The sequence below is a fragment of the Pezoporus occidentalis genome, unplaced genomic scaffold (genome assembly GCF_034315485.1).
Source record: "Pezoporus occidentalis ecotype Australia unplaced genomic scaffold, CSIRO_AGI_Poc_V1 ctg192, whole genome shotgun sequence".
Taxonomy (NCBI): Eukaryota; Metazoa; Chordata; class Aves; order Psittaciformes; family Psittacidae; genus Pezoporus; species Pezoporus occidentalis.
This window is the reverse complement of record NW_026913771.1, coordinates 471,053-484,316: the sequence shown is the minus strand read 5'-3', so window position 1 is coordinate 484,316 and position 13,264 is coordinate 471,053. Positions and strand designations below refer to the sequence as shown.

At 39.0% G+C, this 13,264-nt stretch overlaps 1 protein-coding gene across 3 annotated transcripts in view; it reads right to left on the bottom strand.

Moving 5' to 3' along the window:
* Positions 1-789: 789 nt before the first annotated feature.
* Positions 790-13,264, bottom strand: part of CRCP (CGRP receptor component) — a 32,875-nt gene continuing 20,400 nt past the window's right edge. For all 3 annotated transcript variants that reach the window (XM_062617081.1, XM_062617082.1, XM_062617083.1), the window contains exons 5-6: positions 10,341-10,398; positions 790-2,031 (exon numbers count right to left, since the gene is read on the bottom strand). In XM_062617081.1, the coding sequence (XP_062473065.1) occupies positions 1,888-2,031; positions 10,341-10,398 (202 nt within the window). In that variant the 3' untranslated portion in view covers positions 790-1,887. The remainder of the gene's footprint in view (positions 2,032-10,340; positions 10,399-13,264) is intronic.

Genomic DNA, 13,264 nt, shown 5'->3' with positions numbered 1-13,264 from the left:
TACACGTATCCATCTGGAACTGATTTTGATGACAAGGTTAAATACAACAGCAAGTTCTTGTATCTTATACAACACACACACAGAGCAGAGGACAACATGGATGCTGGCAAAAATCCATCCCGATAACAAATCAGCAACTCCCAAGATGGAACATCCAGCTTCAGAGATCTGTTAAAATATTCTTGCTGGCTAAAGGCACTTGCAATCTGGTTCCATCTGCTTTTTGTAAGCTTAGAACGTGCTTCAGTAACTTCATTTTAGAAGAAGACAGCAAAAAATGTAAATACATGCAGCCCAAGGCCAGAGCATGTCAAACCATGACTGCTATGGGTAAAAATGCTACTTTTGGAATTAATTGCACGTCAGTCTGTGCTCTGATCTACTTATTTCTTTTGTTTTGCTGCACATTTAGAGAGAAAAACGCATAATGATGTATCATAAAACTCAGCAAGGACTTCTCCCTCTAATACTAATACACTTCCCCAGTCAAAACGCAGCTTTAGTCTCCAGCCTTGGAATGCATTTCAGATAAATTATCTTTAAGAGGTAACAAATATATTTTCCAATTATTTACTCTCCTCTCCAAACATCAAAGCAGCTTAAAATACCGTGGAAATGTGTATCATAAATCCCCCAGACACTGGAAGTTATCTCTCCCTTTCACACACAGCTCAGAAAGCATAAATTCTTTGTCTAAAACCACAAAATAAAACCATGACAGAAGCAAAGAAGTGAGATATCCTGATCCAAACTCTTATATCTTGTCTATAAGATTTAAAATTCCCAGGATACACTTTAAGCTTTATTTCTATTTCCAGTACGTTACAATTATAAAAGAATGGTCTGCAGTCATCGTATAAAACCAGTGCCATGTATAACTCATGACTTTATGTATATATATGTACACTACCCAAATGATTTATTATTATAATCTATGCTTTCAACATTAAATACTTGATCCTGAAACCTTCAGTCAGACAAAAGCTCAGTACACAGAAAATTCTGCTTTAACCAGGACTGATTCCCATTCTTCCAAACCAGCTTAGGACTCCAGTGTTGACTCATTCATTTATTTCATGGTCACGAGCATGTTCACAAGACCGTGATTTGCCTATATATAACTACTGAAACAAACGTTTGAAGGGAAAATACACACCTCACCTAAATGCTCTTCTAAGAGCCTTAACATCTGAGTCCAGAGCCTCAGCTGCTGTAAACTGGTCCAATGCAGCTGATTATGGTGGCAATATGTTGATTTAGCTGATGATCTGGGTAATTCTTTTATCAAGAAATGCCAGACATACTTGAGAACAGCTACCCTTCCAACAGATCTTCTCACTTGCACGACGCCAACAGCCTACATGAAATTGTCTGGCTAGATACCAAGCAGTTTTTGTACATTATTCTCTGTTCTGGTCACTGAAAAGAGCCCTCTTCACAAACAGCTCCACAAGTTGGCTTTGTACTGTAGAATGCATTCTGAAAACCAGTTGAGCAATTCAAAACCATATGAAAGCAATTATAATTTTAGCACTGCTGTGATAATTAAAACAGTGCCAGCTGTACATGAGCCTATTCAAATGTACAGCTGTTACACGGGTAATGGAAAAAATACAAAAGCTTCAGATTCTGTGCCCCATAATTTCTCAGACGTTACAAACTCCGTTATTACCATCCCTGTTTATGACAGAATGCCAAAACAATAGTGTCCTTTTCCATGCTTTCTGGTAAACAATTGGTTCCCTCATCACCTCCGAGTCATAAAAATTGTAACATATTTTATAATGATGTCCAATACAAGATGAAACTGGTATCAAGTGAAAACCAGAAAAATATTAGCTGATTTTCTTTTGCTGAAATTCTTGCCAGCTTTGGTCTAGATGCCTCCTAAGCTTGGTCACTTTTGTCTTCAGTTGCCATTGCTGAGTCTCTCTGCTGTTCTTCAGGATCCCCTGGAAGAATACTGGTGACTGTCTGCAGAAGTGACTCAATCTGCTCTTCTGTGAGCCTTTCCTCGCTTTCTTCTACCATCTGCAGGTTAAAAAAAGCAATGTATTGTAATCATTAAATCCATACTTCCTTCCTTGTTCTGAATCCAAACAGAAGGATTCAACTAATTGGGAAAGAGACTTCTCAATGGATGCAAGACATAGTCTGAACTCATTGCCAAAGCATTTTACAAAGTGGAACTCTTACAATATTCAAAAATAAAGACGGAAGAGCTCCATTGTAAACTGCTACAATTGGCACTCCATAATGAGACCCTGCTGGCTTTACAGCAAGCAGAATGACACACTGAGAACAGACTTTCCTCCCTGGTTTCTTCTAAAGCCTCTCATCCATACACATCCATATCTTGAGTCAGGCTTTTCATTTAGCTCATGTGCAAACCTACCTTCCAGGCTGATTCTCCTAAGTTCCTGTGCTTTCATGTATGAACTGAAAGGAGATGACAGAGAGTGGTTAACTGAACCTTTCCATCTTATCCTGCACCTAGACTATAAGCAATCAGGCCATAAAAGAAACCACCTCATCCTAAGCAGCTATGCTTTATTGAAATGTGCTTAGATTGTGAGATTCCTGAAGATAAAGGCATAGAAAAGCTCTGAGAAACACAAAACACGCTGTCACAAATCAACAGTGAAATTCCCTACAATTAATTAGGGCCCTACTCTCACTGTGGAGCTGTGGGAACTCTTATATCACTGCTACCAGTTAAAACAAGTGCCCTAATTTATAGGCAGCTGTTAAAAGGAAAAGCTTGTCAGAGGCCTGGAAAAGCAAGCCAAAAGAACTCTTCAAACGCAAATGAAACCAATTAGGACTGTGGGGTTTGAGATTTTCTGTTTTATACAAAGTCCTTTAGAATGTCCTTTGAAGCACAGTGATTTATATTAAATTATGATTCTAAGTCAATGCAGTTTTAATCAGTTCTAGCTATAAATTGTCAGCTATTCAGACACATCTTTGCCTTGTAAAAAGCAGAGTGGTATATTCAATTAACTTTTTTTTCCTCTTCAATGTCCTATGAGCCCTCTTTGCACAATCTGATCATCTTTCATCAGCCATTACCCACAGATACTAGAATCCGCTCATGTAGCACAGGCAGAGAGTGAATATCCATTTGCAAATGACTGTTTCTGGGGTCTATCCCAATCAAAGGATGAAATTCTCTGTGGAGTGGCTTTCCAAGTACTGTTAGTTCAAGAACTACTGTAGGACCCTGGCTTGAAAAACAGCCCTGGCTCTCATTACCACCAGCTGCTATACTATACATCATGCATTAGAATATACTAAAAATCCTCCTAGTATTACCCTTCTGTGTAAGCAACTGCTGCAGCTACTGAAGTGCTATCAGGTAATTGCCTGCTAGGCTGCATTTCAGAAGTGGTCATCTCAGCAGCTTGACCAGCATACCTTGGAGCATCAACAATATACAATCCAGTACGCTGCAGTGTGTGCATACACTCCCCGTTGCCAACACTGCTGACAAAGCCACTACTCTGTAGATGATCCATGCTATTAAGTTCTGTAAAGGATTATCAGCCTGATTTTTGGACTGGGTTATTAATTATTGTTCCATTGAATTTGAAAGGTCACAGTCCCATAGCAGCAGGAGCCATACAAGGAAAAAGCCCACATCCTTTGGACAGGCAATATCACTTAAGGCAGGATGCTTTTTCTCTTAGTGGTCAATGTCTCCCACATTTATTACCATCCCACTGATTTCTGATCTTCAGAAAAATGGCCCTTTGCCTGGTTTAGGTTTGATTTATTGGATCACATGAAGTCAGACCCTCTTCCCCATTTAAATTTTACCCTTCCCTATATATCTCCTTCCCATTTCTCCTCCAAACACTTTCTCCTTTAGGTGCTTGCTTCAGGTACCTAGTAGCCACAAGGAACTTAATCAGAACTCAGATTGAGAATAGAGAGTGATTTCTAGATCAGCATCAACTCTCTCAACTCCTGCATTTAAGGACACTTATATGAGTGTCTAATAACTGCTTCTGATGTGTTCCTCAGTGCCAAATGAGTAATACCCCAGCTCCCAGTATGAACAACCATGTTGGTGTCATTTGTACTGGCTGAACACAGAAGCCTGCAAGACTGACAAACAGCGGATACGACTCAGGACATCAACAGATGAGCTCTGGTGGTTGCTGTGACAATTTAAGAAACCATACTTTACCAGAAAGTTGATGAAAGGAAACAGTCTCACATGTTTCAGATGCTTTGACGCTGATGTCTCATTAAACTGTTGTGAAAAGCATCTTTAAAGAAAGATGCCAGATATTGCACTGAGGAGTGGGTAATGTAGCTCCAAATTTCCTTCTGTTGACAGATCCACAGCCTCTGCCAGAGGGAAGTGGTAATTCCTTAAACTACTGCAGCAAACTCATCAGGGGCTCACCTCTCGGGGCCTCCGAGCCATGCATCCTCACTACCAGCTCCCACACCAGGAACTACCAATAGTCAAAACTCTGTATTAGGCAGGATGGACAACTTATTATTCCAGTTGATGCTTCAGCACTATTCTGCTGTGATACTAGTCAAGAGTTCAAAGGATCAAACGCATAAGCTATAAAAATCAATTTCTTTCACTCCTCAGGGAAACAGCCTGAGCAGTGATTTATGAAACTTAAGCAATTAGGAAGCAGCAAAGCAGGATGCCAAAAGGAAAAACACAAAGTTAAGCACAAAGAGCGTGTAGATAGGGGCAAATGAAACTGCCCAAAAGGAAAACAGATCAAGGGAAAAAGAAGGTCACTCAGAAGCTTATTCTAGATTCAACAGATATTCAGTCTTCTGATTTATAAGACAAAATACCTTTGCTATTGATAGTACTAGGAAATAATGATACTCAGAAGAGAAATTAAGTGTATGAAAAAGCCTAGGAGGCAAAAAGAAACAACTGTATTCAAGTACCTGCTTTTCCAGCAAGAATCTTAACCAGCAGAGGAAAAAAAATCTATCAAAAAGCCTTGCTGAGCTCTAACTTGCAACTGGCTGACAGTGCTCAAGCAACAGCTTCAAACCATGAGCAGCCAGGAATGCAAAGTTTATACTAAGGAAAACAAAAATGCTAATGTTTTTAATAAGTGTATGACATAAGATGTTTATATTGGCAGTGCCACAGGCACCAAATGGAAACAGATTATCCTCACAGATGATGCCATGTGCTAAGTGTAGGGTATCATCAACCAAAGCTCCACCGAACTGTGAGTTTGCAAGATGCAGGGATTTGTGCAAGTAGCAGAATTGGACAGTGTTATAGTAACACAGTTGATAGATAAAAAGCACTTATTATAGATAAATGCTTGTCTTGCAGCATGAGGTGCTGCAAGACAAGCGTGTCTCCTCATGGCTGAGAGCAAGGATTTGAAATGATCACAAGAGACAGGCAGTAAGCCATGTCAGCTATGCTGCTGCTTGTAATAAATAATTCCTGAGCTGTTACAGCTTTTCAGCATTCAAGTCTATACTATCCCAAAATAACTGCAGTGTTTTTGTAGCGAATGCTATAGCATACCAATGCCATTCATACATATACACAGTGTTTGCTAGGAAATGGAACTATGTGGTCAAGATCAACTCAGTCAAGTCAGACCTCCATGACTTCTTATTTCACTCAAACTTGTAACAGTTATTAAGCTATCACTGCAATGTATTACTACACTACGCAATTTTCCCATTTCATTTCCCCTCCAGCTAATGCTCTAAACAATATAATCTACAAGACAACTACAGAAGGAAACAGGAAAGCTTTGCTAGTAATTGGCACACAATCCTTACAGCTAAAAAAGGGAGGCACATCCCCCTGCAGCTAAGACACACTTCTCAAGCCTGAGTACCTAAAGTTGTCTTCTTTATCAATGAATGTATTGACAAAAACAGCCAGATCTTCAGAACTGTGGAATATACACAACACACTCATAAGGCAGCTGAAGCCCCAGTACTGCTCACCTTTGAGAGCAATGATACCTGTATTTAAAAGTCTAATAACCAATTTTCCACCTGCTTAAGCACCTCATAGCTACAAGTGTTAAGCCATAGCTTATGTATTGACTTAATTTCAAGTACCCAGGAAGTCCAACTAACTTCACTGGACTTAAAGCTTAAAATCAGGCAAACATTTATTAAATGGAGAATACAGCAAGAAAACGATGCCAATTCTGTTCTCTCCACAGTCATCTATGGATGGGCTTCCTAACACAGCAAAATGAAACACGCATCCAACATCCATCACTGAATGTTGCTACATGAGAATGAAAAGACAAATCACTTGCCAAGTGTGGAATTAAACACTGGCAGATGCCTTGCACAGTAACATAACCGCTACTGGGAACCAGAGCTGGGCTTATTAAAGAAATGTGTATGTGGAATATTTTAGTACCACACAGCCTTTCCCAGCTGCACATTTTAAGAGTAGTTTTTTTTAATGGAGCACTATGTATGAGTTTCTCAGAGGAACAAAACAACCATAATTACCAAATCAGAACGCAGTAATAGAATTCCATTAAGCAGTAAGTCCCATTAAAACCTGCTGATACATTCTCTCCTAGTTTTCAGAAGCTTTGGAAGACTTCATTTATGGAGCAGGTAAATCAGAAAAGCCCAGCTTGCCTGACTACCAAGCTAATTCCAAGCATTAAAATGTTTGTTCCTAAAATAAATGTGCAAATCTGCATGTTAGTAGTGCCCTGTACACATGTAAGCACAAAACATGAACACAGACAGACAACCATGCATACTTGCTCCTTTTTTACCAGTGAAACAAGGACAATCATCTTAGGAACATGCTTTCACTAATTATAGCCATCCCTTGTCTTTTCTGCTTACCCAAATACAAGCAAGAGACTCCACCATCCTCCCTGTGCTCCTTTTCAGCTTTCATTGCTAACTTTTAGTCTCTTGAGACATGACAATGCACTGCTAATTAAGAAGCACAAATAAAGCCACACTAAAGAACCCTGCAAAGTTCTTTCAGAACTGAGAAACTGTCTCAAGGATAAGTAATATTTGATGGGTAACAAACCTCAGCATTACAGAAGAGAACAACCTGTGGGTTAAGAGCTATTGTTTATTTGAATGCTAAGCTAAAAGCTCTATTCAAAAAATAATCAGTGAAAAAGAGGGTTCTGATCCCTTCCAAAGCTATCAAGCACATAATTGAACTCCAGTGTAGGAGATAGGTATTTTATGAGAAAATGACTGCTATTTCCTCCTTTGAGAAGTAATTTGAAATTGTTCAGCAGGAACATGCTCGTAGAAAAAAAGGCACAGAAAAAAAGAACTCAAGTTAAAGACTGAATGATTGGATTAATGTCCCTCAGAGATAATTCACCAAGTATGCAAAGTGGGGAGCAAAATATATTGTCGAGAACGTAAAATGATTAAATCCCCTTAATGTCTTTCGTTTCCACAAGGATACTTTACATTCTTATTTTTCATTCAACAATAAAAGACCATTTGTCAGGCTGGTTATGCAGAGCACGTAAGATGTGGTACCAAGCTCTCCGAGATGGAAATCGAGTTTTCAAAAGCACAGAATTGAAATCCACTTTTCCATTCAGAGAGAAGAATGTGGAGCAATTTGTTCATTAGAAAAGATGATGTTTAATCTTCAAACCCATCACGGTTCAGCATTAAGTAAAGCTGGCCCACTGTCATGGTTAGATGAGCGCCACTGTTTCGTTTGTTGTTCCTCCTTTGTGAATTGAATCACTGCGCTGGGAACAACATATGTTGAAGATTAAAACAGGAGGTCAAGATAGCTGCAATGTGTACAGTGTTTTACCCTGTGGGGTATGAATTAGAATTTCATGCTCCTTTTGTTGCTATTGTTGTTTGAAAATAAATCCTCACACACAGTCCAGAAAAGACAAATATGAGCAATTACAGCGATTTATGCATAAAGATTTACAAAGGAACTTGAGATCAAAAGATCACAACATAAATTTGCCTTCTAACTTAAATACAATTTTATCAAAACTGATTTATAGTCTGCATGCAACAAAAGACAGAGAATTTTATAGAAGGGAATAAAACCACAAATAGCTGGAAAGGCAAAAAAGCAACAAGCAGTAGTAAATATAACTATCCTCTCACATCAGCTATTAAAAGCCCATGAGATAAACCTGACTCCGTTCCATGGACAGGCAGCACTGAGTAAAAGTTTGAGACATCAAAACTATTAAAGTAAGTGAGAGACAGAGATACAGCTTGTGTGGCATTTTGTTTAAAGCTTTTAAGACTGATTTGCCTACATTAGATGAAGTGGTCAGAAGTCTTCATGATCATATATTTCTGATTCAATCCCAGGAGCGACTCAAAGCTTTTCAGTGGCAGGGGAAAGTTTGATCAAAAGAGAATCAAGGTGATTTGAGACCCAGTATTCACTTCTCTGTAAGCTGTCTCTCATTCATCAACTGCAGTGAATTGACTTGCCTGCATGAAATATGTGAATGGGTAATCTTCTCCCTGTTGACACCAAAGAAGAAAACGCTGGTAGCCTCCAGTGCTCTGCATTATTTTATACTCAAAGATGCTCAGAGAAGACAGGGTTTGTGTGTTCAAAAGAAGCTGCACTGCTATAATCTCTTTCTTCAGTCCTTACCAAACCCCAAAATCATTCAAGGCAGCAATCAAACAGCAAAATCATTTCCTTGCTCCTAGTCTCTGTATTTCACTAACAAAAATGGCCTGCAGTTTCCTAGCAGTTACTGCGCTCAAAAGACTTTGATGTGCTTTGATGAAAGAGTAAACGTACTGCAATTCTGGGGAGGCTTCATTTAACACAGTGCTAACAGTCCAGTCAACCGAGATTACTGTAACACTAGTTCTGGAGAAAGTTGCCCTGGCAATTACAGGGGCATCACAATGGAACAGAAGTAACTGCATCCCTAATACTTCCATGACAATACAAATTCAGGTTGGTCCTCAAATGTATGAATATTATAAGCTGTTTCTGATCTTTAGAGAAGGGTTACATATAAGTAACGGACATCAAACTTAAATCTCTTATCTGTATCCTGCAGGTTTCAGCAATGAGTTTTATCTAACCTTGCTTGACATTACAAACCTTGGAATATCTGAAGTACGACACTCCACGGAAACCTGATTTCCAACATAAAGGCCCAAATTTTCTTAGGCTTGCTTCCTGGACTCCAAATGTGACACAAGAACAAAACTACTTTCAGTATTTTATGGCTAGGTAAGATTATCAGGAACAAGGCAGGATGATGAGGAGAGGAGGGAAAAGACAGACAAAACCACAGAGTCACCTGAAAGCAGCTAAAGACCACTGAATTGAAAGAAGGGGAAAATAGACCATATATGGCCTATATGGGAACATAATAAATTTGTCTCAGCATATACAAAGGTATGAGACAGGCTCTCGATCATCGCTTTTGACTAACTTCCTAAGCAAAACTCATGAAGCCTTAATGCTCTTGGTTGGGCTGATGATTGACACTGATCTCCTCAATCACAAAACACAGTATTAACTCCTCAGCTAGAAGCATTCTTTTATGAGATGCCTTCAGCATTATAATTTCTACTCCCTGGCTATGAAAGAAAAATAGTCCTACTGGTACCGCTTTAATCCTTCCCTTTTTTGCAGCAAAATTTGATCCTGTTGCTACACAGTTTGGTTTCAGAATAAGATTGTAAACAGATGGTCTTAATGGAAGAGATATTTACTAAAAGAATATCCTTATTATAATAACCTATTACCACAGGATTTTGTTTTCCTAAGGAGATACTTCAGAAAATATAATCAGCTATTTTTATCTAGCAACAATCCCTCTTTACATCAGAATTGTGCTTAACAGATTGACAATGGCTATTTTCCATCCAAAAGTCTGTTTATATCCATTTCTCAATCTGCACCACTGCTCAAAGTTCCGTATCAGTCATTATTTGATCCTTTTTAGTGCATTTGGTTTTACTGTAACATAAAAGCCTGCCATCAAAACAATCAGGTTATCACAGTTGTCAAAAAATCAAGTACTTGATTACAGAGCAGCAGCAAAAAGACTCAGGCTAAATACATTCTTAGTTATAATACCCTAACTAACCTTTAATGACTGCACTGGGCATTTTCACTATGTGACACTAAAGCAAACAGAGGTGGAGAATCTGTCTGAGAGAAAGATGGGCAAGTCTCTAAGGAGGTCTCTGAGAAGAGGCAGAGTGGATTTGCAGCCATGAATGTAAAGATGTGCATAAAGGGATACATTCAATCACTGACCGTAAGAAAGTAATTATTCAATTGATCTTCAAGGTTAAAGCTGCTTTCATTTAAGCTCTGAACAGTCAGGAGCATTGTTACTTACCAGCTGTATTTCAACTGCTGTCACAGGCCTGTGGTTAAGCAACTGGAGCTTTTCTGCCCTGTTTAAAAGCAAAGCGTAAAACAATCCGCATTACTATGTAATTTGAGGATCCCCTCAAATGACTGGGAAGATGCAAACACATTCCTGATAACTTAGGGGTGAAACACCACTGCCAAGAATAATTCTGACTGGGTTTGCAGTGTGGTTTCATTGCCATGATAATTTGGGTATTTTAAATACACTGCTTTCTTATGTGTTTAGACATACTGCTACTTCTGCCTCTAGTCTAAGGTGGCAAGATCATTATTGTACGAGCATTAACTAACATGCACTGCTGCTTTGTTAAAAGCTGTATGGAAACACTAAACAACTTGTTAAAATATCACACTCTTTTGCTGGTTTAACATACAAGTGACAATTCATTGATTGACAATAATTCAAACACTTCTCTTTACCTGTCCATTTACAGTAACTCAGACACTTCTGATCTCCTGTCCATACCCTAAGGCAGACGAAAAGCAATTCAGATTTGCAGTCCTGTGCCTTTAGCACAAAAGCCTTTCAATCAATATTAACTTCTTTTGTTTTGACTTAGGTATGAACCATGTCGCATCTCTTTTTAATAGCTCAAATTCCATTCTCCTCTGCCTGCAAGGGGGAGAAGTCAGTAAAACTTGTCTGACTTTGGTAGTTAAAACACAAAACATTCCAATACTCCAGAGAGACAGACAGGGTAGCACCGCTGAAGCCAGTGGCAAAACTCCTGGTACATTCAGAACCATCATTAAGCTCACCCATCCTCACTGTTTTACTGGATTCATTTTAACCAAGCAGCTATTAGCTCTACTTTCTCATCAAGAAATCATGACTCACAAGTCCATTTAAACACTTTGATCATTCAAAGAAATTAAAAGAATGGGTATGAGAGAAAATATTTCATTGACATTTAAAAAGCTCTCTTCTTTTTTCATTTTTATTTTGAAGACATGATCAAACAAGTATGTTCATTAAATTCAAACCACAACATTCAGGCAATAGCTCTGAATTATTAATCTTACACCCTACTTAAATAAAAATAAGTCTAAAACCAAAGTAAAAAAACAGCTGTCATATGCCAGTAATGCATATTTCATTCAGTTCAGAAGCTCAAAACACTGACCACATAATAGCAGCATGTCTAATGCTGGAAGCTGATCTTTGTGTTTCAGAACAGAGAAGCACAATACAACACTGCTAAACCTACAACAGATGTGTAAAAGGGTGTATGAAACAGTAAGAAATGCAGTCTTATAATAAAAACATACAATTAAAGTACAATAAGAAGAGGTAAGAGGAAACTTGAAAGGATACTGGGGGATAAGGAATCTTGAATTATTATTACTTTCCTAGCAGTCACCTATTTTTTATGCAGCACATCTTTATTGCACACATTCACACGCTGAAGTGAGAAGTGACAGACAGCATGCCTGAACTGTCTCTGGTACAGTAGTAAGTTACCATTCTGAAGAACTAAAGCTTGGAATTTATTATTATTTAAAGGGCATCTTTAATGCACATTTAAACTGTTTCTGAAGAGCATTACCCTGGTTTATTGGACCTGTGGGTGGTTTAGAAAGGAAACTGCACAGCTTTCAAGAGAACACAGATCTCTCCCACGCAGGCATTTACAACCCACAGGTCAATGCCTGTGTGTCTGGAGACACTTCAGATGTACTGTCCCATCTCACGTGGCCTCCGACACTGGCTGCCCTTGAAACCTAATTCCAGCTCACAGCTTGTAACGCCGTCAGGCACATCAATGCTTTATCATTCATGTATGCACAGTGGTGCATGTTCAAAGACCAAGGTGCTTGCGCTCCTCAGGAGAGGCCTTTGCCAAGCACATGTGTACGTGTTGAGACTGAACGTAATACTTCAGGAGGCACCAGGCTGACACCCAAAGAATAAGGCCCTTCATTTATCCACTCACCACACTGAACGAGCAGCACTCACATTTTCCTGGCTGATGTCTCCTGAAGGAAAAATCCTGTATTACCACAGACTGGATGATCTAACAGGCCCTCTTCAGCTAAAATGTCCATGATTTCAAGTGATGGGAACAGGACTATGGGGGACTGTGGCTCAGGGAAGACAACTGCTCTGCTGATGGGCTTTGTTACACCAGAGGGTTTTGTGATGTGTATTCAGAGCCCTTAAGAACAGGAAATAGCTCCAAAGAGATGACTTGGTTTTAGATCCAGCCTGCTGGTAACAAACCCAAAATCCTAATAAAAGAAGAGTTTGTAATTGTTCCACCTAATCCCTGAGCCATTGCCACCATTTGTATAAATGCTGGGAAATCATTTTGATCGTGATGTTCAGCTTCAAAAGAAAAGCTTGTCATTTTTTAATGCAACATTTGTGAAATATTAACAACTCAGAAGAGAGAGCTCCAAGGATTCCCCCTATATATTCACTTACCATTAAAAAGTGTACATAATTGAACATCTTCGATTTACATTTACTTTACAAATGTACCTATATTTTTACTCTCTACATTTCAAAACTGGAGAGGGGGGTAAAGAATTAAAACTTGCACAAAGGAGGGAAAAAAGGAGAAAACCTCCATTGTGATAAACCACAGAACAGTTCAAAATGCCTGTTTAAAAATGAGCTCTAATATTCTGGGTACCACCCGATCCTTTGAATCTTCTTTCCTGCTTCTACAGAACCACAACAGAAGATGTTCCTCAGTCTTCATAAAAAGCCTGCAGTGAAGTGACATCTGGCATGTGGATAAATGCAGATTTCACCTCGATTTCAGATTTCACAGTTAAAAGACTACTTGGACATTGAGTTTGCCCTCACTTACTTGTGTGCGTTGTACAAAGTAGGAAGGATCATGATCCCCACTTATCCCCATTTTACTGACAGTAAGACTAAGG